At 42.4% G+C, this 26,763-nt stretch overlaps 1 protein-coding gene across 1 annotated transcript; it reads right to left on the reverse strand.

Moving 5' to 3' along the window:
• Positions 1 to 1,126: 1,126 nt before the first annotated feature.
• On the reverse strand, positions 1,127 to 12,832 carry Anks4b (ankyrin repeat and sterile alpha motif domain containing 4B). The gene is made up of 2 exons (XM_028867916.2): positions 12,596 to 12,832; positions 1,127 to 4,137 (listed from the first exon to the last, which is right to left on the reverse strand). The coding sequence occupies exons 1-2, from the start codon at positions 12,757 to 12,759 to the stop codon at positions 3,063 to 3,065; spliced, it is 1,239 nt and encodes a 412-aa protein (XP_028723749.1). The 5' UTR covers positions 12,760 to 12,832; the 3' UTR covers positions 1,127 to 3,062.
• Between the last annotated feature and the right edge of the window lie 13,931 nt (positions 12,833 to 26,763).

The raw sequence follows: 26,763 nt of genomic DNA on the forward strand, positions 1-26,763 counted from the left end.
GTACAGCCAAGTCCAGAATGATCCCATCCCCTGAAGAAACCTGGTTCTCACAGAATCATTGCCTGCTTCTTCCTAGTCTCTGGTTTATACTACTACAGATTTGCCTCTTCAAGAAATGTCACATACATCCAATCACATGTTACATAGATTAATGTGTCTATTTTAAATGTTTAAAGAAACATAGATAAGGAGGCTCCTTTGGTCAAAGGTAGCAGAAACCACATCATGTGATTCACTTGAACCTAGTGAATCCATGGTGAAAACAATCCATTGGTTCTTTATAACTGAGAGGCCAGTGGCTCCATAAAGAGACCATGTCTCATGATCAATAGATTAAAAAAAAAAAGTATCAGGAGTCTCCTATTTAGGTTCATTCCCCCAATCTGACCGATGAACTCTCCTTACTATGTAAGCTGTGGTAGGATATGGAGACAGTGTCTCAAGTGGTTTCTAGGGAACCAGAGGGGATCCAGGCATCTAGATGATAGGAGACAGAGGCAGGCTCAGAATTCCTTCCTATGACAACTGCTCTTGTGCCCATTATTGAAGTCAAGTACAGCTTTAGTCCATAACAAAACACAGTATTTGTAAACAACTACCCCCTAATGTAACATATCCAATATCACATATGCTTCCTGAATCCACTCACGGAAGGAATGAGTGAGTTCATCACCTTTCAGCATCTGTATCATGCATGGAGCCTCCTGAAGTAACTCAGATGTGGATGGGAAATCAGTTGGCCAAAAAAGCTTTTCTAATATTACACATACAGTCAATGGTAAATTCTACTTGGTGGTCGTCTGGCTACAGAATTCCAATAAAACTTAGCTATGGGTTAGGAGTGGTTTCAATTTGAGATTGCCTTTTAACAACTGTCAGTATAAAAAAAATGCAAGATTTTGGAGAGAGGATCTGTATACATTGCTGGTGGGAAGGAAAGTGAACCATGGAAATCAGGATGGCAGCATCTCCAAAAACTGAAAACAGAGCTCTCATGTGACCCAGCTATGCCAGTCAACGTATCACACAGACCTGCACATCCACAGTTACTGCTGCACTGTTCACAGTAGCCAGGAAATGGGAGCAGCTGAGATGACCATCAACAGATGAATGGAAAAAGAAAATGTAGCACATTACACAATGGACTTTTATTCAGCTGTAGAAAATGAAATTAATATATTTTCAGGAACCAACCAAGGATTGTTAAGGAAAATAAGCCTCACTCAGAAAGACTAGTATCCATTATTTTCTTCTCATATGCACAATCTAGATGTGTGTGTGTGTGTGAGAGAGAGAGAGAGGGGGGGGATTTAAAAAGGTGTAGAGTGAAGAGGAACAATAGAGTAAAATGGAATATAGGTGTGTGGAACTATTACACACACATATTTATACATTGTGTAATATATAGAGATTATATAACCATCGTGTAGCTGCTTCCTCTGAATTGAAACATTACCTGTTGGAGGGAGGAGACAGTTTCAGAAGACTGGAGAAGCTATAGAGAATTTGCCAGGCTCAGGAAGCTTATGAAAATGATAAGATTCACAAGCCCCCTCCCAAGGTTGTGAAAGCAGTTGCTCTGGAGAAAAGGTTCTCTTTGGTGGAGCTGCCTACAACCTAAGGCAGGGAGCTCCAGGACGCTCCCAGGACATGAATCATCACTCAGGGTAGAACTGTTTCTCTGGTCTGTCATTGGTGCCCTATCCCGAGGGGAATAGACATTTGTTCATGATTAAGAAAGAATGGTTTGTTTCACTTTATCACTTCAGAGGCTTTGCTTGGACCTGTGGCAAGGGGATCCATTAGAAGCATGTGGCAGAGGAACCCGTTCACTTACGGTGGTTGGAAAGAAAAGAAAGGGAATATTTGGAATCTCAATATCCACTTCAAGGGCATGCCTCAATGACCTAACTTCCTTCTACTACGCCCTGCCTGGGGGATGGATGTCTACCTCTTCCCCCATAGCTCCACAGGCAGATGGCAAAGCCATTAGCACCTGAGTCTTGGGGCTACATCTAAGATCTACACTATAAATGCACTGACCTAGAGAACAGCACCACTGGTACACACTAACAGTGAAGGCATGCATGGCAAGCATGGGTATGTAAAACTAACTTTGGTCATCAATCTTCCTGAAAACTGAACTTTTTCTCTCCCTTTTTAAATCTCAGAAGGCGCTTAACCTCTAGAAAGACTGTGAAAATGGAACAGGCATTGTTTTCCTGAATCCTTCTTGCTCTCTCTCCCTTTTCTACCCTCTTGTTTACATGTCACACTTGTCAGCCCAGGCTGCCATAACAAAACCCTGCAGGCAGATTGGCTCAAACAACAGAAATTGATTTTTCGCATCTCAGGAGGCTGGAAGTCCAAACTATTGTCAAGTTTGACTTTCCTGGGAGGTGGGGGCTGGGGGTACTCTCATTGGCTGATTGACAGCTGTCTTCCTGTTGTTCTCTTTTCTTCCTATGTGAGCACACCCTTGATTTATCTTCCTTTTCTTTTAAGTCATGTGGAATTAAGAGCTCACCCTTATAACCTCACATAACCTTAATCACCTCTTTAAAGTACTAGTTCCAAAAATACTCAGAGGTTAGGGCTTCCATACATGAACTTTAGAAATCCATTCCACAATAGGCACCCCACATTTTCTTTCTGCCATCCCCCCACCTACTACACTCTCCTGATTCTTAGACAGGAATACTAGAAACCCAACCCTGTTGCTTGTAAATATCTGTTAAAAGATTAGATCCATTTAAGTTGGGCTTTGCCCTTTAGACCAGTGAGAGCCTTTGGTCTAGACAGACTGCAAACTCATGAAGAGAAACACTGTTTTCTTGTTCCAAGGTCTCCTGACTTTTATTTTTTAACTGATGGTTTACTTGAATACAGACTGTCTCCCAGAGTCTGGGCCTCTGTTTTGAAGGTCCTCTCTAAAACTTCAACACCTATACCCAGAGGTCTTTCACTGGACAAAGATCAGGTCCAGGGTGCTTCCTGTGGTCCTCCCAAGGGAACTCAGCATGACCACATGCTCAGGTCACCCTGCTCACCAGTGGCCTCCATCAGAGGCTGGTGTCCACCAGCTGCCCGGGCTGCCGGAGTGCCTGCTTCCTCTTGTCTATGGCGTTGAGGACTTTCTTTCTGGGGCCCAGTTGCATGTGGATATTCTGAAGGTCCTCGTCAGAGCAAAGCAGCAGGGCTTCTAGGTCCATCTGCTCTCTCATGAACATGGGAAGGAATTCCTCTAGTTGCTGAGACTGTAAGAACACTTCCAGCGGGGTGGCGTCCACCACATCCTCCTCCCATTCTACTTCTTCGTCCCAAGGAAGGTCACCTGCAGTACTGTTTGCCTCCCCCTCTTCATCCTCCTCTTCATCAGCTGCTCCTGGTCTTTGGAACAAGTCACTGGGTATTTTAAACCCCAACTCCCTCTTGCTGTCTGCAATGTCCTCAAGGTCCAGTACTCTGTTCCTTCTAAAAACAATACTCCCTAGCCCTGGGCGGTTGAGAATAGACTCGTGTTGTACGTCCCTGGCTTTCTCCGCTGACAACTGGAGCTTCTCTCTGACGTCCTCTGGAAATGAGTCTTCCTCCTCCTCTCTGAACACTTCCATTACATGCCTCTGCCCATTCCTGCCTTCCTTCTCCACCTGCTCTGCGGTATCTTTGTTCTTCTTAAATTTTATCTTAAAGGTATCTTTGATGCCTTTAGACAGTGACCCAAATCCACCAGCAGAAGCCTTGGAAAGCGACGAGCTGGGGAAGGTGCCATGGAAAGAAGAAAGAGTCCCCGAGTCCTCCTTGCTGTAGGTGCGGGCCATCTTGTTTTGGTGCCTCTCCTGAAGTCGCTCACATTCTTTCATCTGTCTCCTGGCATTCCTCAGAGCCTGCTCCTTCAGTCGGGTGACCTTCTTGGGGTTCGTGGTGTTCTGTATGGTGGCAGCCTTATCCAGGAGAGCAACACATTCCTTCTGCTCCCTGCTGGCAGCAGCATCCAATGGGGACTTCAGGTCATTATCTAGGGCAAAGATGTTGGCACCAAAGTTGACTAGAAATGAGATGCAGTGGGTGTGGCCATTGGAGGCTGCATAATGTAGAGGAGTATTTCCCCAGATGTCGCACTTATCAGGATCCCCACTAGAGATGAAAATACAAAAGATGCATGCTAAATTGCTTTTTCACTAAACATGAGGTCTATAAAGAAAAACAAAAACAACCAACAAAATGCATGTTTATCCTGCCTTGACACTGACATATGATGGCTACTGAGTTTAGCTGTGTCAGAGCCAGATACCAGATGGCCAGAAGTAGAGAGCTATCTCCATGCTAGGCCTTCCTTTTAGAAGAAGAAAAAAGAAAAAAAAAAAAACTTCCCAAAAAACTTCCTGGCAGAGTCACTTTCATATCACATTGGCCAGCGTTGGATCACATGACTCAGAGAAAGGAAATATAGTGTCATGCCTAATTCTAATTGAGCTCAGTTAGAAGCCCTGAAGCCAAGAATAATATCACCCAATGGTATACTCTTGAATGTTTGGCAGTGGGCTCATTCATGGAAAAAACATCAAAGCCCTGATTTATAGCATGTATGATAATGTACGTCTGCCCACCATGAGAATCTTCATGTTGCCATATCACCTCACTGGATACAGAGATTAGAAGAGACAAGCAGTAGTATGCTATTTTACTTCCACCATAAAAATTTATAGAAATCTGTAACTTCAGAGCACACACACAAGAAAAATACTGAACTAACTATGAAGTGGTGAGTTTCAAGTGCTACATTTTAATAAAATGTGTTCAATTGTATGTTTATATAATTTCAATGATTTCTGTGTTTAATTGGCTTTCAATTGTCCTGACAACTTAGCAGTATTCTTGGAGGACTTGGAGAGAGCTGATTCTAGCCAATACATCAGCCCTCCCATGAGTCAAAAGCAGAAAACAAAACAACAACAAAAAAAATCAATCAGAAAAAAAGAGCTTCTATTTCCTGTGAAACCCTGAGATACAAGTACAGACCCTACTGAAGGAGAGCAGGGAGATGAATTGAAATAGCTCTCACCACTGCTGGTGGGAAACTAACACAGAAGCAGAAAAGATCTACACCCTTGCAGAGGATGCTAAGGTACCATACTGATTCTACTCTGAGGAGTGTTTTGACCCAAACATACTGGCAGCAGCAGCAACAGATTACCCATGGTGCTAATGAAATGCAGAATTTGGAGCCCAACCCAGACTTACTGAATCAGAAACTAGAGCTTGACAAGATCTTCAGGTGATTCACAGGCTCCCTATGTATTAACATGTTTTACATATGTGTTAACATATATGTTTTACATATGTTAATACAAATATTAACACGTATGTTAATACAAATGCCCCTATGTGGCACAACCTATAATTTGATAACTCAGACTTGGGTCACCTCCCTGTAAACCCCTGGCTACCTCAGTTCTGAACCAACCACCATCCCAGGAGTAAAGTAAGACTCTTGGAGGGTGCAGTTGTTTTGAGTGATGGTAATAGGCAGCACACTTCCATTTTTACTTTTGCAGCACTAAGGGTAGAGTCCAGGGCCTCATATGTGCCCACCACGTGTTCTACCATGGAGCTATATCCCCAGTCCAACAGGTGGCATCCCTTGGATCAGGCCTGTCTCATGTTTAACCATCTGTGTCATAATAAAAGTCTTACATGAATATAACCCAGCTTGTCCACTTAACCATCCACAAGTCTTCCATCCTAACTGTTTATGGAGAATAATAATAATGCCTCTGATAGAGTTTTTGTGTGAATTTAAACATATGTAACACAGAACAATGCTTGGTAAACTATGCGTATATACATTCCATATACATTATCATCGTTGCTCTTTTTACCACACTCATATATTTATCTTTTCTTGTGGCCACTTGGTCAGTTTCTACCACTATAACACTCTTTGGGGGTTTTTAATTTTTAATTTTTTTTCCAGAAATTAAGTGCGTTTGTTTCCTGTGTGTATAGGTGTGGGCACGAATGTCCCACAATATGCATATGGAGGTCAGAGGGCAATTTTACAGTAGTTAGTTCTCTCCTTTCACCATGTGGGACCCAGGGGTCAATCTCGGGTCACCAGGCTCAGCAGCAAACACCGTTCCCCACAGAGCCATCTCCCCCATCATGTGTTTGTTTATTTTTGAGGTAGCACCTTGCTCTGTGTCTCAGACACGCTGGAACTCACTATGTAGTCCAAGCTTGCCTCAGACTTGTGCTGATCCCTCACAGCAGCTTCCCCAGTACCAGGACTACAGGTGCAAACCACCATGCTGGCCTAGTTCTGGTAGCTAAGTATTTACAAGGTTATTTTATTTATCAAGTTGTTGTGCTCCATTTACCCAATTAATTTTCCCAAGAGGGAAAAGCCTGCATTATGTTTCTCCTTTTATCATCCGCAGTTTCTAGCAGAAATCTCAAAATCTGCCCCAAGAGGACACACACCTGGGTTTCTCAGCAAAGACCGAGATATGCTCGGGCTATGCCCTAATGAAGCAGAAATGGTGTTACCATGTCCACTTTTCAAATGAAGGCTGAACTCCAGAATTTCGTGGAATGTATTTAAATATTGGCTCAATTTTAAAAGGAAACCACAGTGAAATCCAAGTAAAGCCTGTTTGTGGGCTACATCCAGCCACAGGTCGGCCTCCTGTTTCACACAGAGAACAGCATGGGTACAGACGAGAATGGGTTGTATCACATGGCATATTTGGGGAACCCAGAGTGTACATCAGTGTGACCAGACAGCATGGAGTTATGGGTAAAGGAATGGGAACAGGAAGGAAGGAAAATGAAATTGAATCTAAGGAAAGCAAATGTTAAATAATGCTGTTCTGTCAGGGAGCCTCTGTTAAGAGGGCCCTAGCCAGTTAGCCCAATTTAATTATTTTGGATCAAAGGAGATCCCCCTCTTTGAGCCTTGGCACATTCGAATCTTTGGGGAGTACAGTTCCTCATCCCCAAACACGTGGTTTCACTTTGTATTTACTTAACTGAACACCATATTCAAAGGACCCCTTAAGCACCCTAGACATCAAAGCAGAGCTGGAAAAGAGCCAAGATGTGAGTATGGCATAAACAAAAACACACTGATTAAATTTGCCTGAATTATCCTTGGATTGGCTAAACTAAAGAACAAGTACTGGGCAGGGTGGGTTGTAGCGGGAAGTAACAGGGTGCTAAGAGTCTGGGTTAAATCCATACACTTCAGGCAGAATGGAGTGAATTTTCCCAACTCAGTGGGTCTTCCGTGATGCTTTTAAGATACAAGGAGGCCTGAGATGGGGCAGAGGTGGATCTTCTTTAGAGACAATTTCAAATGCAAAATTCCAATGAAACTGCCAGGAAGATGATCCATTGGTTTTCCTAGTGCATCTAAACCCTAAGGACAGGTTTTCAATTGATATGAAAATGTATTAATGTCAAGCTTCATGAAGTCTTTCTAAATCTAATCACACTCTCCCCTGCCTCTATCTGTTTATAAGGAGTCTTTCTATGTAACTAAGGCTGACTTTCAAGGCTGAATCCTCCTACCTCAGTTTCCTGATTTTTCTGGGATTACAGGCATGCACCACCATGCCTGACTCACACGTCTCTTTGTGTGTGTGTGTGTGAGGGTGTGTGTGTGTGTGTGTGTGTGTGTGTGTGTGTGTGTGTGTTCCAGCGTGTACACATAGAAGCCAGAGCTTAACCTGGTTGTCTTTCTCAATTGCTTCTCCATCTTTGTTGTTTTTGAAACAGGGTCTTTCACTGAAAGCAGAACTCACCAACCATCTAGACTGAGTGACCAGCGAGCCCCAAAGATGTCCTCTCCCTGCCTTTCCAGAGCTGGGACTCCAGTGCATTTTACTAAACGCAGCTTTCTGGCTCACAATTCTTAGCAGCACCATGCAGATACCTGCCCAGCCATCTAAAACCAGCACCTTTGTTGGATGGACTAAATCTAATGCTTATATCCTATGTATTCTTTAGGATAGATTCAATCTAGTGTTAGTATTTTTTCCCAAAAGAGAAACTCTCTGAGAAGCAATTTAAAATAAGCTATATTTTGCCCTTGATTTTTTAGTAAGCAATCATTTTGATCAATAATTTTTAAATCAGCTTGTTATTGTTGCTAAGTGGGTAATTTGCTTAAATTACAACACTCTAGGCATCTGCTCCATTCCAATTTCTTCTTTTGAAGCTGATTTTAAATATGTGTAAAGCTGTTCTCAGAAAATAGTAATTCCATAAAAAATGTTTTTTCTACATAAAAAGGAATTATTTGGACTTATAATAATGAAGGAAATGCCAATTAAAACCATACACTGCCAGTGTTTGCCTATCCAACAGGAAACGATTGAAAACTGTCAGTTGTTTGGTTTTAGTGGGATCACAAGGAGAGGACCATGCTGGGAAAAGCATTATCTGGCTCAGATTTCTTGGCAGGATATACATCAAAAGACCAGGGCACCCCTAGAATCTACTGTTCTACTTTGAAGACTTTATCCCAAGGAAATGTGAGGCCTTGGACAAAGCTGAATGAACAAGGTTGTTCCTTTCAACTCTACTTGTAACAGCCAACAAGACAAAAAGTTAAGTCTCTGCACTGAATTGAGATGGAATAAAATGTTATGAATGGGCAACTAATTGAATAAATTACAGAATCAATTTGCCTGCACCAGTAAATGAATGAAAAAAGTGTATATGTGTGTGCGCATATGTGCACATATGGAATACTATTTTGCCTTAAGGAAAAAGAAAATCCTGCATTTGGAAACATGGATGAGCCTGGAGGACATTATGTTCAGTGAAATAAGCTAGGCACAAAAAGACAAACACCTCATAATTTCACTTAAATGTGGATTCTAAAAAATATGGGACCTATAGAAGTCTCTTGAGTAGCCAGCAGTTGGGGGTAGGAAGAGAAGTACGATGATAGAGACTTAAAGATACAACATGTCCATTAAGAAGGAAGAGTTCAAGCAATTCACTCTATAATGTGGTGAGGACATAAAAAAGACAATGCTTTACATACTTGAAAATTGCTAAGAAGATATATTTTAAATATCCTCACCACAAAAATGGTAAGTGTGCAAGTTATCATATAATTAGCATAATCCAATCATTTCATAATACAAATGTATTTAAAATACCATATTGTATATCATAAATACATGCACAATTTTGGATCCAGGGACTTGCTATGAAGTGTGGGCTGGCATCAGTCTCACAACCTTCTTGACTCAAGGTACTGAGAATATAGGCATGCACTATCATCATGTGTGGCTGTGCAATTTTTGATAGTTTAAAATAAATAAATAATGATAAAAACAATAGAGTATCATGTAGTCATGAAAAGCAGTGGTATGCATGTCAACTTTTAAGTGCACATTGTTAACGATATATCGTTATTTTATCATTATGCACTATATGTTGCCTTTTTAAAGAAAACAATACACTTGTGAAGGTGTGCAAAAGAAAATTTTGGAAGATCATATTTGTCAGCTAATATTTTGGAATGAATGACCTTCAAGTTAGAATTATGTAGCAGAGATTGACACATTTATACATACAAAATATGTATCACATATTCCTGTATCCCATAAGTATATATAACATATTATATATGTGTACATTTATATTTTATTTATAGTTAAAGTATCAATTGTTAAAATACTAATTGTAAGCATATTTATAAAATATATATATATTATATATATGACAAATGGTTCAGATTGTTAGCTGTAAAAGCATTTTGAAGGCTGTGGAGAGGGCTCAGTGGGTAAATTGCTTGCTCCACCAGCATAAGGCCCTGAGTTCAGATCCCCAGAACTCACATAAAGCCGGATGCAGAGGCATATCTGATGCCAGTCCTCCTCCAGCAAGATGGGAGGCTCATGGGCAGCTAGCCTGTGAGTAACAAGAGACTGTAGAAAACTCAAACATGCTAGAAAATGAGGACGGACACACGAAGCTCTGACCTCCACGTGTGCACGGTGGCATGCTGGCACCATCACTCACCCTTTACACACACACACACCTTTGAAAGTCAATGTTATAAACCAATGTTGAAGACCCCATTATAAAAGTGGGGCAGGGTTACAGATACACAGCTTGCGAAGGTGGAAATGCAATGGCGGTTCAGCGCTGGACTTTTCATCCTCACCAGGAACCCCACCTTTCACCTTGTGGAAGGGATTCCTTATCAAGGGAGGGAATTTGCTTTTTCATTTGTGTGTGTGTGTGTGTGTGTGTGTGTGTGTGTGTGTGTGTGTGTGTGTGTGTGTGTGTGTACCCCTTCTTCAGTCTCTTCTACTGTGTGAGGACTCCGCCTTTCTCCCCTCCAGAGGCGGCAGCGTTAAGGAGCCATCTTGGAGGCAGAGACTGGGTCTCTCTAGGCACTGAACTTCTTGCCAACTTGATCTTGGACTTCTGTGCTGCTCTTAGAACTATGAGAATAAGTTCTATCCTCTAGAAATTACCTTGCCTGAGGCATTCTGTTATCATAACAGAAGTACTGATTTAAAAACTTCAGTTCTGCCGGGTGGTGGTGGCGCACGCCTTTAATCCCAGCACTCGGGAGGCAGAGCCAGGCGGATCTCTGTGAGTTCGAGGCCAGCCTGGGCTACCAAGTGAGTCCCAGGAAAGGCACAAAGCTACACAGAGAAACCCTGTCTCGAAAACAAAAAAAACTTCAGTTCTGAGAGTTGGACAAAGATTATATAGAAAAATAATCATCACAACACTGAAAATTAGAAAAAAAAAATTGTGTATCCAACATAGGGATAACCTAGGAAGCAAATTTGCTGATTATAATACTAAAGTGTCCCTATAAATTAAATTAAGGAAGTGTGTTAGATATTTTATTGCTGTAACAAATAACTGAAGCATTGACTGAAAAGAGGAAAGATTTATCTTGACTTAAGCTTTCAGAAGATGTAGTGTAGACAGTGGGCATGCTTTTTCTGACATGTCCCTCGATTCAGTGAGGTGCCTATATCTACAACCTGTTTAATGAAAACATGGATGTTGAGCCTCTTCCCCCTTTATTCGCCCACATCTAATCACCAGCTATTCGGCATCCAAACGGCCACTGGAACCTGCCTGTGTCTACCCATACCCATTGTCACCATGTGAGTTCAGTTCACCTTGAATGTCCTTAAACATTCTCTGTAACCACTGTGTAATCACTGGAACAATATTTATAAGCATAAGTCTATCTGAAGGCTTCCTCTGTGAATACAGGGTGTGGTTTCCTGGCACTCAGGATGAGGTTCAAGTCCTTAACAGAAATTCAAGACTCCTGTTGTCTGGTTTTATCACTTAGGCTTGTCCTGTTGCTGTGCAAGTCCAGCCAAACTCAACGTCTTCCATTCGTGGGGTGCACCGTGCTCTGTCTTAAAGGAAAGATGCTTCCTTCAGTCCTTGGTCATCTGCTTGTCTTTCTAATACAAGCTTCACTTCCCCTCTCTGGAACAGGCTCTGTTATGCCTGCCATAAGCCACTTGTTTGTCTTTCCCTCTCAAATCTGATTGCCATGACGGAAACCAGGACATTCTGTTGATCAGTATCCTCTAGACAGCACCACAAATGAAGGGAAAGAAGAATCAGAGGAGGAGGAAGAAAGAGGAAGAGGGGGGAGGAGGAGGAGGGAGGGAGGACTGTCACCTACCAGACACTAACTGTATGGAATGCATTCACTTGGCTCCCTTCCTCCTCCCCTCCTCTTCCTCTTGCTCTTCCTCCCTCCCTCCCTCAGATTTCTCTCTTGCTCCATCTCTCCCTTTCTTAAGGCACAGCTGCCAACCCTGACTAACTAGCCCTCTGATCATGGGCAGGACAAGCAGAATAAAAGAGTTAGCAAAGACTTGAATTAAAATTTAGGGGTGGGGTGTGTCTGTCTGTCTGTCTATTTCTATTTCTCACTCTCTCTCTCCCTCTCCCCCTCCTCCCTCTGTGTGTGTCTGTTTCTCTTTCTCCTCTTCCTCTCTTCCATCTCTGTGTGTGTCTATCTGTCTGTGTCTCCCCTGACACCCCCATGTGTCTGTGTTTCTCTCTCTCTCCCTCTCCCAGCTGACCCCTGTGTGTGTGTGTGTGTGTGTGTGTGTGTGTGTGTTGCCCACAAATAAAATTTAAAGTAAAGATGGACTGGAGATCCCTCTTACAGCTTGTAAAGCCAGAAATTTCATTCAAAAATTAGGGACTTACACAAACCTGAGGGCTCATAAAAGGTAGGTTTTAATGACACAATTGGAAAAGTCAAATAAAAACAGGTCCTAACCAAGGAGGATGACTGAACTGAGTAGAATGGTGACCTCTTTTTAAAGAGTCAACATTTAAATCCATGGAAATGATTTTCAATGCATACAATTACAATACCCTCCCACCCCTCTGGCTGAGTAACCCCCAGGTGGCTGTTCTTATAGGGAAAGAAACCATGCCTAGGTTAGTCTTGTCTTTCCCTAAAAGCCAACTACTTAGGGAGCCTAGAAAGAGGCAAAACGTGTCCTCGGACTCCCCCGCCTCTTGCTGCTACTTTGGAGGACCCCAGGCTGCCCTAACAGAAATCACTCACCCTCTGCTGCAGATTATCTCCAGGGCCTCCAGGTTGCCGTGGTAGGCTGCCAAGAGAGTGGGTGTCATGCCATCGTCATCCGCGAGATTCAGATCGCGCTTGGTGGCCTCCTTCAGAAGTTCCAGGTAGCTGTCACTCGCTGCTTGGTGATAGCGGGTCGACATTTTTTCGGCCGCCCAGGACTCGGCCAGGTGTCTTTGTGTGGGGAGTGCTGGTGGTGCAGCCTTCCAACAAGGCTGGTTAATCAGTGACAGGAACCATCGACCCAGGACAAAGCTCATTCCAGCCTCTCTCCCTGGAAGGCAGCCAGCAGCCTGCAGCCCTGGACTTGGACCTTTCCTTTCAGAACCAGTCCTGACAATGAACACATCGTGTGCGTCATGAGGGTAGTGAGGCACATTTAATCTTTGGTGTCCATTGTGTCAGATGTGATACTGGTCACCTAGGCACAGAATGTAGAAAATACTCTCAATAAACTCAGAACTGTTTAAGTTCACTGGTGTGGGAGGATGGGATGTTTCCGTAGATTTGTACAGGTATAATTTGTATAACTTGAAACATAGCCATTTGAAGTATAAATAGAATGATTTTAGTAAATTTACAGTTGTAAAACCTTTACCATAGTGTGGAGAGAGGCAAACTGACAGACCAGAAAACAAAGAGGTCACCATCCGGGAAATGCCACAATACAAGCCTGGTCTAGAAAATGCCACAAAAAGGAAACAGAGCACTTTCTGGCTGCAGAATGATGTAACCGAGTGCAACCAATCTAAATCAAGTACAACCCTGCACCATGTGAACCCAGAGGCCCCTGGGAATAAAATATCAACCAATCAGGATGCCCCTCATTTGCATGGTGGAGATTGCTGTGGGTCACCCTAACCACGTATCCCCCTCCCATGCACCACTGTTTCATGTGGGTGATCTTTCTGTTGATGCTGCGATTGTCTGTTGAGTACTTGCAGCACAGTTAATAAATTCATTTTTTTCCTAGTCTCGTGAATTCAGATGCTGGCTAATTGCCCTCTTACAATTCAGTTTTGCAACATTTTCTCCACACTAAAACATCCCTTATGAGCCTATAATCTTAGAACTCATATCAACTCAGACTCTTACATTCTAAATAAACAAATGTAAAAATAAAACTTTTAAAATATATCCTTTGTGTTTATTACCAATGAATTCCTACTCTAAACCTTAGGAAACCATGAATCGATTTTCTGTCTATATAGCTGCATTTGTGAGCATTTCATATCAATGGAATCCTGGGCTACATAGCTTTTTGGGGGGCAGGGCTTTATTTAAAAGAAATATGTTTTGAAGTTCATTCTTTTTATTGCTGAATATTATTTCTCTATATTAGCATTTCAAATATCATTTATCCATTTAATACATGCATGCACACACACACATTCTCTCTCTCTCTCTCTCTTTCACACACACACACACACACACACACACACACACACACTCACTCACTCACTCACAGAGAGAGGAAGAGAGAGAGAGAGAGAAGTTGCCATTTCCCAAAGCGACTGGACCATTTCACATCATAGGAGGGTATTACACATGAGGGTTCCAATTTCTCCACATCCTTGCCAGCTCTCGCTATAACCTGTTTTTTCCATGGCCATCTTAGTGGGTGTGAAATGACATTATTATGGCTTTCATTTGCATTTTCCAAACAAGCACCTTTCAAGTGCTATTTAGCCATTCTTATATCTGGTATTCAAATCTTTTCCCCATGTTTTCACTCTGTCATTCTATTACCAATGGCTTGTGAGAATCCTTTATATATTCTCTATGTAAGTTCTCTGTTAACTATTTGGAACAGAATGAAAGGCGAAACAGATCAAAATTTACAAGATGGTAGTTGGAGCAGAGTTTAGGAGAACATTTGTGGGTTTTATAACACCTAAATTGCAAATTTTTCTGTAACCAACCTAAAATTAAATGACTCAAATTCCTCAGTTACAAGATTCAACCATGTTTTATATTAATAGACAAAGCTAAGACATAAAATTGTCAAAAGACTGAAAAGAAAAATTATATCAAGCAAATACCAATAAAAATGATATAAACTTGTATCAAAAAACAAAGCCAAAAAGTTTGTACAGATACCAAGACGTGGTACTAAATAGGGAAAGAAAATTAATTTAAAATAATAATTTGGAGCTTTTATATACTTAATGTGATGTTTTCAATGAGGCGTCCTTCATAACCTCACAAGTCTCAGGCATTGGAATACTTGGTCCCCAGTAGTGGCTGTTTGGGGAGCATTAGAAGGTGTGACCCTGTTGAAGACAGTATGTCACTGGGAGTGGGGTTTTGAGGTTTCAAAAGACTCATGCCATTTCAAGTTAGATGCTTGTTTGTGGTTCAAGATGTGAACTCTCAGCTGCTGCTCAGCCTCATGGACTGAGCAACTGTAAGGCCAGAATAATCTTTCTTCTGTAAATTGTCTTGGTGATGGTGTTTTATCACAGAAATAGAAAAGTAACTAATACACTCAATAACAAAGACTGTGGACTTGGGTCAACAGGTAGAGGCCCTTGTTGCCAAGTCTGAAAACCTGATCCCTGGGACCCACAGGCTGGAGAGAACCAACTCCTACCTGTTGTTCTCTGACTTTCACACACACACAGCATGGCACATGCACACCATACACAAAGAAACATGCCGGTGGCCAGGTCAGAGGAGCAGCAGGTTGCAATTGAAGTTCAAGGTGTCAGCCCACCAGGAGGAAACTCTCTGATGGATGAATCTTGGATGGGCAAGACCCCGAGACCAAAGACCCTGGAATGTCTTTTGTTTCTGCTGTGCCTTTACATGTTTGCTGCTGCCATCTTTCTCTGGTATCTGGTATGGTGTAAATGGGTGTGGGGAGATCCCCACTGCCTGTAATGTAGTGTGTTTATTTCATAGAAACATCCAGTTCTACTGGGCATTTTTACCTGTAGATTATTATGAAGATGATTCCTTCCTAAGCTGTACTGTCTAACTAATAATAATAATAATGTTAGTTTATACAGAGTTTTGATGAATAAAATTAAGTACAAGGAAGTGCCACACAGCTAGAACACGAGTTTCTACTGAGGAGCCCTATAGACTGTGGCTTAGGTTAATAATTAGAAAAGCAATTGAGACCCAGTAGCCCAGCTAGCTTAAATTCCTTTAATTTCAATGTCAGGAGATGTGCATAGCTGAAACAAAGCTTTGAAAATAACTAAGTTAGACTAAGATGTTTTCATCAAATAGCTTTGAGGTGAAAAACTCTAGAAGATAATCTAGAGTTTTAGAAAGGCACATAATTGAATGAGGAACTCGTTAAGGTCGGGGAATAAGAACAAAGCAGTCCAATTATTATTAGCTGACAAGCCTTTCTTGCTAGGATTGGTTGATGGCCAAAGGAGATGATTCCTTATGTCCATTCCTGTGGTAGTATTGTGTTCCCCAAAATATTGTGTACCTTAATAAACTTATCTGGGGTCAGAGAATAGAAAAGCCACTAGATACTTAGGATAGGCATTTATTTAGGACATGCCTTTAATCCTAGCATTCCAGATGCAGAAATCCATGTGTTCAAGTATACAGCCAAGCATGGCGACTCACACATTTAATCCCAGAAAGCGAGCCTTTAACTCCAGGGAGTGGTGGTAGAAAGCAGAAAGGCATATAAGGTGTGAGGATCAGAAACTAGAATCATTTGGCTGGTTAAGCTTTCAGGCTTCTAGCAGCACAGTTCAGCTGAGAGCCATTTGGATATGAGGACACAGAGGCTTCCAGCCTGAGGAAACAAGATCAGCTGAGAAGTTAGCCAGATGAGGTTAGCTATGGCTTGTTCTGTCTCTCTGATCTTCCAGTGAGGCCCCAATAACTGGCCTCAGGCTTGATTTTATGAATAAGAACTTTTAAGATTCATGCTACACATTCCTGCCCTCAATCTTCTGATATAAGAAACTACTGATGACTGGGTATGCACCCTAAAGGTTTAAAATAGAGCTGATTGATTTTTTTCATATATAAAAGTTTAGGTTTGTGATTCCTTGTAAGATTATCTTTCAAGATAAGTAATAAAGCAATTGGCCCTTTCTTTATAACTGCAAAATTCAGCCTGCCAGTAAAAGACCTGACTGAGAAGATTATCTTGCTTGCCTATATGATTAATCTATAACAAGTTGCTTGAGTATAAATGTATGTGGGTTCTTGGGATAATTGGTTTTTCACCTGTAACACAGAAAATCTTTAATCATGTAAGGGAGATGGAAAACATGATTTTACCTGTATTCATTATAATCATTCACTTGAAAATAGAATGTAATCACATAGTAATTCCTATGTTGCTTGAAAAATTTTATTGGGGTGGATAAGCTATAGGGAAAAAAAGTATACAGTAGAAAGATCATAGAAGAAAATAGAATAAAGAAGGAAACCATCAAGGGAGAATATATGAGTGTCTTTTTCCCTAACCCCTTCAGATATAAAAGTCTAATACATTTTTGTGGAACCTGAATGGGACCAGACTAGGCCCTCTACACATGGGAGACAGTTGTGTAGCTTGGTCTGTTTGAGGGGCCCTTGGCAGTGGGATCAGGATCTATCCTTGGTGCATGAGCTGGCTTTCTGGAGCCCATTTCCCGATGGTGGGATGTCTTGCTCAGCCTAGATGCAGGGGGAAAGGCTTGGACCTGCCTCTACTGAATGTACCAGGCTTTGCTGACTCCCATGGGAGGCCTTACCCTTTTGGAGGAGGGGATAGAGGTGGGTCAGAGTGTGGGGAGTGAGAGGAGGGATGAGAGGGGGATCTGTGGTTGGTATATAAAATGAATTTTTAAAATTTCTTAAATAGAAAACAAAAAGTCTAGTATGCTGGACTCAGCAAATTTCCCTTTGAGGCCTTGCAACTGGAGGCTGGCCCCCCAGGCAGTGAGAGAAACAAAGAAACAAGTGTAATATATCTACCTAGCAACACAGCTTCCAAATAGAAGGTGGAATTAAGCAGAATTTAAAGAGAAAAAACTAATATACTCTAATACAGCAATAAATATTAGTGGTGATATAAAAGATTTTAATGCAATTGCCAAGCTTTATCAATAATTACACTTAGGGTCATATACCCAATAAAATGCTTGTATGTTTACATACACGATATTTATAAAACAAAAATTGATCAAACAAAAAGTTTTATAAATACACATTCTCTGAAGACACAAGTAGCAATCTAGGCATATATATTCCCTTATATATTTTCATTCTAAAATGTACTATTTATCATTTCCCCCTCTTTTACACACTGAAGTATTTTCCCACGTTGTTGAAAAAATAGTCTTCATGAAACTGATGTGAAGATGGTCTGTGTCTGTTTTTTAAATCAATAATTGTGCATTCTGCTTAACTCTTTTTGTTCAAGCCTTTATTCCAAGAGAATGTATTTGTTGCCCTACTCTGCAAGAGTGCACAACTTCCATCTACAAGTTCTTCGCAGTAATAAGTGCTCCGACGGTCACTAGAGTTTCTTCCCTTTTCCCATTTCTTTGTGAACAGCAAGCTACCTGAGGGTAGCACTATTCAGTTATAAGAAACAAGCTTTGTTTTCAGCAGAGAGAGAGAGCTGGGGGGAGGGAGAGGGAGAGAGGGAGAGAGGGAGAGAGAGAGAGAGAGAGAGAGAGAGAGAGGGAGAGAGGGAGAGAGGGAGAGAGAGAGAGAGGGAGAGAGAGAGAGAGAGAGAGAGAGGGAGAGAGAGAGAGAGAGAGAGAGAGAGAGAGAGAGAGAGAGAGAGAGAGAGAACATTTTAGGAAAAAGGAGAAAGAAAAGGTCAGATTGTTTTTCAATTCAGTTTCATATGAGCCTCTGTAATTTAGACACAGTTGTGTTGTTAGTGCAGTGTAGCATAGAAAAAAAATAACCAGAGAAAAAAATCTTCTCAAAAATGAATTATTTATGATGCAATCTTAAGTGTCAATCTTCTAAGACTTGGCTGTCAGAAGATGATGCTGATGATAACAAAGAAGAAAATGAGAGGATGCAGATGAGGATGCAGGCAGAGGATGAAGAGAACAGAGTGAGGGCTGGTGAGATGGTTCAGTGGGTAAAGATGCTTGCTACCAAACCTGATGTCCTGGGTTCAATCTCCAGGACCCACTGGTGGAAGGAAAGAACTGACTCCCTCCAGTTGTCCTCTGACCTCCACAAATATGACAGGACATGTATATGTACACATACACAATAAATAATTATTATCAAAGGAAAAAGAAGAGGAGGAAGAAGAGGAGGAGGGAGAGAAGGAGAGGGAAGATGAAGAGTGAGAGCAGGAGGAGAAAGTAATTATAGAGGAGAAAGTTGAAAAGGTGAAGAGAAGTAGGAGAAATGTTTGGCTTCAGACACCCTTACAATTTGAATTTAAACTCACTTGTAAATGGTAAAATGCTGGGGTCCGGTCTCAGCTTGGGTTCAGGTCCTAAGGTGGGGAAGGGTGTTGCCACAAGGAAAAATTTCTGACCACCAAGTGGATTGCACTCAAGTGGCCCCAAATAGCTTGAGATGTCTTTATTTATACTTAAATGGAGTTTTTCTTACCAGGGTTACATGAACAGCTTCTATTTTTGACTTTAAGAAATACATCACAATTTAAGGAATACATCGTGATCACTATGAAAGCCCCCATTGTTCCCCTTTTTGCTTTCCCAAATATACCTTCCCACCCCCTGCATAACCTTATTCTAGACATAGGGTTCAGCATTTTTGCAGGCTTAAATAAATATCAAGCCAGACACAGCCTACTCTTGCAGCACTCATATCAGCTGGCAGCTACTTGTGGTTAAAAAGTTAAAAAATAATAGACATGGGCACAGTGCTTTAAGGACAATATTCAAACCCAGACAATTCTTTTGTGTCTGCAAGATATGCTTTTATACAGTTCCTTATTCTACAAGAGGGTCCCGTGTCTCAATCTCTCTGTAAAAGGCAGACTTTGGCAAAGCACTCTTTTCCCATCTCACTACACCATATTTCTTCTACCAATAAAAGCTCCTAAGTATGGTAAAGATGGATCTACCCATCCCACATTTTGCATTGTATTTTTTCCTCTTGGAGCATATCAGATCCTACCAATGATTCTATGCTTGGTGTCCAGGGAACTTACTCTCAATAGTTGGCACTGTGAATTCCTAAAGCTTTTTTCCTATTCTGTGTATGCATGCCATACTCTCCTTTCCAAAACTATGAGACATGGTTAATGTTTTATAAGTGTTGTTTTCTCATATATACTTAACTATCTCTATTGAATCAGAAAAGTTCCCAGGATTGGGAGCTATAATCAGTAATTCCAGATAAGAGATTTGAGAAACATTAGCCTCCTGTTGAATCTTAGGGGGAAATATTCAAGGAAGAGCAGAATTTCTAGGGAAAATTACAGCTATTGCATGTGTGACTGATAAAGTTAAACTAAAAACTACCCAAAGAATCACCAATATAATGAGAGAGGAAAGAGCCTGCAAGCTGCACAAATTTTGCAAATTCCTACACTGTCCCATGGACTACTGGTCCTAGCTAAGTGAGAGTCCATTTCCACAGGTGCCTCACCCTGAGGAAACCCACTGGACAGTGTAGTCATGTGCTGATCCAAGACTAGGCTGTACAGCTCCCAACAGTAGAACATTTGAACTCATGTTTTAAATGGCCAAGATCCTGGTACCCTCTGACATTTCCTTGGGCAAATGTCCTTGTGAGATTGGGTGGGGATGAAAAAGAAACAGAAACATATCCTGCCGAAGGTGAAGCTGCTTCTCACTCTCTCTCCTCGAGGTGAGGCTGAGAAGGAAGACTGAACTCAGAACTAGAAGAGTTGTGGCCTTAAGATCTGTGGTGAGGTAGCCATCTGAGTCTCCATTTCCTTGTGTATGAAATTGGAGGATGTCACTAATAATCATACCACCAGCAATCAACTTTACAGTACTAAGAACAGAAAGAGAATGAACAATCCCTTACAAAATATAAAGTATGGTTTTACATATTATGAGCAGGCAGAAAGACGAGAACTATAGTCTAGGGATTGGTGCATTTTCTTATTCCCTGGAGGAAATAAAATGAATGGGATATAGAAAATTTTGTAGGGAAATTAAGTGTGCAGAAGTTAATTAAAAAACAAAACAAAGCACAAACATAGACTTTCATATCATGCAGACATCACTCCTGAGGAGCATCTGCAACAGTGAGCAACTGTGGATTCTGGGCACATTTGGCTGCCCTGATCTTGTGGAAATGCAACATCTTTCCTCCCCAACAATGAGCCACAGGGCTCTGGGAAAGCTGGAGAAGAGTATTTCCTATACACACAGTGGAGAGAGTTGAGCATCACTTGAGTGGCAGTGACCTCTGTCACAGCCCTCTTCTATTTTCTCACTGTAGCCACACCCTGTTACACCTCTTTATGAAGGTGTGACACAGCTCTCCTCAGGGAAGTGCCCTGCCTGCCAGTGTCTTGTGCCCCCTTTGCTGTCACTGCCCTGTGTCTCCGGAACATTCTTGGAAGGTGGCCTGTTATCCAGAAGCCCCACCACTGAGTTATTTTATGTGAAAGACTTTCTACCCAGACACCGTTTCATTTTGCCAAGAACCAGAAGAAATGGGGTTAATAGACTCCCTGCCAGGCAACACCTGCTCCCACCCTCCACAGAACAACCATTGGCTACAGTCAACTACCATTGTGTGTATGCTTTGGCTGCCTTGCCCAGTATACCAGCAGCTGCCTGACAGTGACAGTGGCTCGTGCTGATTGGGCATTCCACCTACCATGGAGTCCAACCCTGGCCAAGAGGAGCCAGTACACAGATGAAGAATTCACCTAGCCTTCTGTCTATGAAACAGAGTCCCAGTGTCCCTGTGCATGGGAGAGAAGGAAAGCAAAGACGAGTGGTATTTGGCACTTCCAATCTATTCATAAGATGAAGCAATGCTACAAATGTAAATCGAACATCTTTGTTATTTTGAAAACCTATTCATGGCTAATTGGGAGAGAAATTAAATGGACTGTGTGGCCCAGAAACACATATTTTCAGTAACAAGTTTGGCCTCTGTATCTAAGAAATCTGGTTTCCAAAGCAGATTGTTCTTTGAGGCTATTCATGACTAATTACTATTCATGACTAATTACAGAAGAAATGGGTTTTGGTGGGAAGCACATTCGTGTGAAGTAAAGAGGAAGAAAGATCGGAGGAACACACGGCTTTTAACAAGATTAACCCACCTAATGAGGATCTTATGAATTGTAATGGAAATAAAAGCAATAACAAAAAAAAAAAAAAGGTGATTAAAAGGGATAACAAAAGTGCTGTTGTTACATGGAAAACCCACAGGAACCCGTAAGGGCAAAAGAAGGCATCACCAGCAGCTTCTTCTTCTTTTTTTTTTTTTTTTTTTTTTTTGGTTTTTCGAGACAGGGTTTCTCTGTGTAGCTTTGTGCCTTTCCTGGAACTCACTTGCTAGCCAGGCTGGCCTCGAACTCACAAAGATCCACCTGCCTCTGTCTCCCGAGTGCTGGGATTAAAGGCGTGCGCCGCCGCCGCCGCCGCCGCCGCCGCCGCCGCCGCCGCCGCCGCCGCCGCCGCCGCCGCCGCCGCCGCCGCCGCCGCCGCCGCCGCCACCACCACCACCCGGCATACCAGCAGCTTCTTATATGAACTTGGCTTTTGAGAAATCTTGAGAAAAAGATAGCCGATGCCTTGCCCAGAAAAATGCATGGTTTTCTCTATAGGACAGTAATAAAACTGTTTGAGCTATTTGGTGGAAAGGATTTCCCTTTTCAAAAGAGATTTCAACATCTCTGCTTCGGATCTAAACACATACATCCCATGCAGCGAAGGTCACTGGCTATGTTTTCCTTAGAAACATTGCCTTTAAAAACACAGACATGAGCAATCAAGAGGAAACATTGTCTGCACTTTTGTTTTTTCTTCTGCAAATAAAAACACTGATGAAAATATTTAGGTGGGTAAGTTGCCTATTGAAATTGTAATGTCCCTGAAGTATTGATTGGGCTTAATTTAGTCCCATAAGATTCAAGCTACTGAAGCCCTATTTTTCTGCCACAAAAAATAAAGACAGAATTGTTATTGTACCATCTGGTTTACATGAGGAATCTCTTGGCATTTCTTAACAGCACATTTTATAAATGCCAAATCCCAGATGGCATGCATTGTAACAGTGGGAAATTTTATAAAGGCTTCAAAAAACAAATTCTTTACAATTTGAATACCGGCTAGTCTAAGCAAGGGCTATCAATACAAATCTAATGAATGAGCTGGCTTTGTCAGCAGGGCATAGTTCCCCTTTCCCTTCAGACTTCTCTCCTTCCTCCCCTGTCACCTGCCCTATGACCTAGAGATTTCCATCAACAATTCTTCCCTGAGTGAGTCACCTGTATAAATCAATGACTTGAGTCCTCACCCAAAACCCAAACTCTAAACAAGCTTCGGGAACAATGGTTATTAAGAAAAACCAATATTAACTGCCAAATTAGTTCAAGATGGCAGAATTGACCACAGTGGAGATATTCCAACACCCTTTAGCAAACCCCCAAATAATATCCAAACCGGTCAACACTCTCAAAGCTTGACTGGGGAAGGTGGGCAACCTTACGCTGAGCACTGTGCTGAAATAAAGCCAGGCTGGAGCAGTGGTCAGGAACATCAACTCTAAAGTCGGAATTTGGTGGATGTTGAGGCCCCCAGATTGGATGTTACCATGCACTTGAGCAAATTACTTCTCTGGGAGCCTCAGTTTCCTTCTCAATAATGAGAACAATTTTCCAGCTGTTCACAAGTTTATTGCAGGTAATTACTGAATCGATTTTAAATACTGAGCACTGTGCAGGTAATTACTGAATCGATTTTAAATACTGAGCACTGTGTAGCATCTGTGGTGAGTGCTCACTGAGTATCAACGAACAAAAGAAGTACCTCTCCCCCATTAAGCCAATCACAACCCACAGCATTTGCTTCAGCATTTTCTTTCCTCTGCAGTTTTCTTCTCAATAACTACTTATTGAGATAGAAAATAACTATCTGACAGTCGTAGAGTTAGTCTCATTTGGGGCTTTGTGTTCACTTTGCCAGGGCTTCTGTGATAAAGTACCAGAGACCGGGCTGTTTTAACAACAGAGAGTAACTTTCTCGCTATTCTGGAGGCTGAGATCAAGGTCCTTAGAGCTGGTTCCTTCTGAAACAGAGAGCGAGCTGTTCTGTGCCCCTCCCCTTGGCTCAGAGAGTTCCTTCTGTGCTCTGTGTACACGCCCAGGTCCGAATGCCTTTGTCTCCTAAGGACACCAGTCATTGGATGTGGGGCTCACTGTAGACTCTGTTTTAATGCAGTCACCCCTGTAAAGATTGCATCTCTGTCATGAACTTGGCAAGGGGAGGCACATCCCGCCCATACTGGTTTTCCTGTGAGCGAGCTACCAAACTAAGGGGTTCATCTCAAGGAGCCTGGAGCTGCCATTCTGATTCCTCTCTTGATCATTTGTAGGTCAGTGTAAGCACAAGACCCACATGGGCCTTCAGAAAAATGCCCTGCTTCTTCCTACATTCACAAGCTCTCGTGGTTTCTGAGAACTGCTTACTCCTCCCCAACCTGCTGTGTGAGATGGTCCTGGCTCAAATATGGCTCACAAAACTTACTGGAGACCCGAAGAGAAAGGGCTGGATCATAGAACTGTTGAAAGGTCTTAACAGAACTCTGCTGTTACTTGAATATCAGGGTAAACCTCTGCGTGTGTATGTAAATGATGTTTTAAAGGTAATACAAATGTGAGAATCAGCTTCTTTAAACAGAGGGAGCAGAGGAAGAGGCATGCAGATGGAGAGACTGCATTTCTGAGTGTCTGGAGGTCTCACACCTGTACTGTAGGGCTCACAAACAGTCCCCCGAAGCCGCGTGCACAGATGCAGAGCTGTTCTGGGAGAAAACAGGACAGGATTTATTCTCGGGATTAGATTTACACAATTACAGCAGTCACCATATAAAACTGTTTGTTCTTCACCTGGTATCAGACCTGACTGAAGTCGGCCACTGGGAAGGGAAATGAACGGGAAGCAATGAAGAGAACGAGAGCTCCGAACCTGAACCAACCAGAACCTGGGAGAAAACGAAGCCCTGCCCGGGTCTCACCTGCCACTGTGTTGACTGATGACGCTGGCGCGGGACCCAGCTGCCCTTTGGGACCCAGCTTACAGGCACCTGACTCAGAACTTAAAAGCTGAAAGGACCAGGAGGGGTTTGCAGCTGCTAACGAGCTAGTGGCTCGCCCACAATACACGTGGTCTCCATAGCGTTGGGAATCAAATGCCCTCGGTTGGTGGTGTAAATACGGCCTGTGGGTGTGTTTGGTGTGATGGGTGCAGGATTTTAAAGCTATTATGCAAGCAAAACACTAATCCTTAAATTGGAGAAATTTAATAGACTCTGGGTGTTCGGCTTTAAGATGAAAAAGCTGGAGGTCATAGCGATGACCTTCACCTGAGTAGAGCTTTGAGAACACCTGGGCTTCCCAGGCCCTTTCAGCCTCCACTGCCCTGGGCTGTGATCCCACTCTGGTGGGGCAGTTAGTCCACTGTCATTTTTCAGCATATGGAAGCTGTTACCTTACTTTACACTAAGCCCACTTCGTATCAGACTCTAGCCGGCATCAGGAAGCACGGTCAGATGCCTTTTTAAAGAGTTGTTTTATTTAGGGGATGGGAAGATGGCTCAGTGTTTAACAGCAACTGGGTGCTCTCCTAGAGACTGGGGTTTCATTCCAAGCACCCACATGGCAGCTACAACTGTAGGTATTTCCAGTCCCAGGGGACTTGGCACCCTCCTCTGGCCTCTAAGGGCATCGGGCATGCACATGGTACACAGACACACGTGCAGGCAAAACACCATTCATATAAAAAGAAGTAAATGAAAATGTAAAGCATTTTTAAATTATTATTATTGTGTATGTGATGAGTGTGAGTGCACACTGGAGGTCAGAGAAAACCTTGCAATAGTCAGTTCTCTCCTTCCAAAGTCCCAAGGACTGAACTCGGGTAACCAGGCTTTCACGGCAAGCACATCTGCCCACTGAGCCATCTTGCCACAACGTAATTGTTGCTTTTGTTTTTCTGGTGGTGCTGAGGTTTGAACCAAGGGCCTGGTGAATGCTAGACAAATTCTCTGCCACTGTGCTACCTGCAAGCACCAGGTGACTTCTGTGGCTGTTGTTTTGTGTTGGGTGTGTGTGTGTGTGTGTGTGTGTGTGTGTGTGTGTGTGTGTGCATAAGGAGGTCAGAGGTCAACCTTGAGTGTCCTTCCTCAGGAACCATCCACTTTTTTTTTTTTTTTTTTTTTTGAGACAGGATCTCTCACTGAGACTGGAGCTCAACAATTAGGCTAGGCTGGCTGATCGCTGAGCTCCAGGGCTCCACCTGTCCCCTCTTCCCCAGCACTAGGGTTACAAGCATGCACTACATACCTAGCTTTATACCTGGGTTCTGAAAATTGGACTCAGGTTCTTGTGTTTGCCAGGGAAGCACTTTACCGATGGAACCAGCTCCCCAACTGTCTCAGATGACTTTTGAATGTTACCCCCTCAATACCTCTAACATCCTACCTGCTCTGCATTTCCCTAGGTGCCAGTCCATTAGCAAATAGTTACCATTTGGTAGCAAGTAGTTACCATTTTGTAGCAAGTAGTTACCATTGACTACATTGCCCAAATCCCAGACATAATAATGCTTGTCCTCCATGGGACAAGATGGTGTTGATACACACACTCACAGGACTGGGAGACTTGTATATCATACAACTGCAGGTGAGTCACTGTATAAGGAGCTGAGCTTGAACAACTGAAGATTTGTTTATCTTTGGGGACATACAAAGGGGTAAGCAGGAGGTCCTTGAACTAATCCCTCATAGATACCCAGGGAAAACTATATATATATATACTGGTTTTTTGAGACAGGGTTTCTCTGTGTAGCTTTGTGCCTTTCCTGGATCTCGCTCTGTAGACCAGGCTGGCCTCAAACTCACAGAGATCCACCTGGCTCTGCCTCCAGAGTGCTGGGATTAAAGGCGTGCGCCACCAACGCCCGGCGGAAAACTATATTTTATAGTCTATAAACTAAAAGAAATATGCTGCATTACTAAGAAAA

This window comes from Peromyscus leucopus, chromosome 1 (assembly GCF_004664715.2).
Source record: "Peromyscus leucopus breed LL Stock chromosome 1, UCI_PerLeu_2.1, whole genome shotgun sequence".
NCBI lineage: Eukaryota > Metazoa > Chordata > Mammalia > Rodentia > Cricetidae > Peromyscus > Peromyscus leucopus.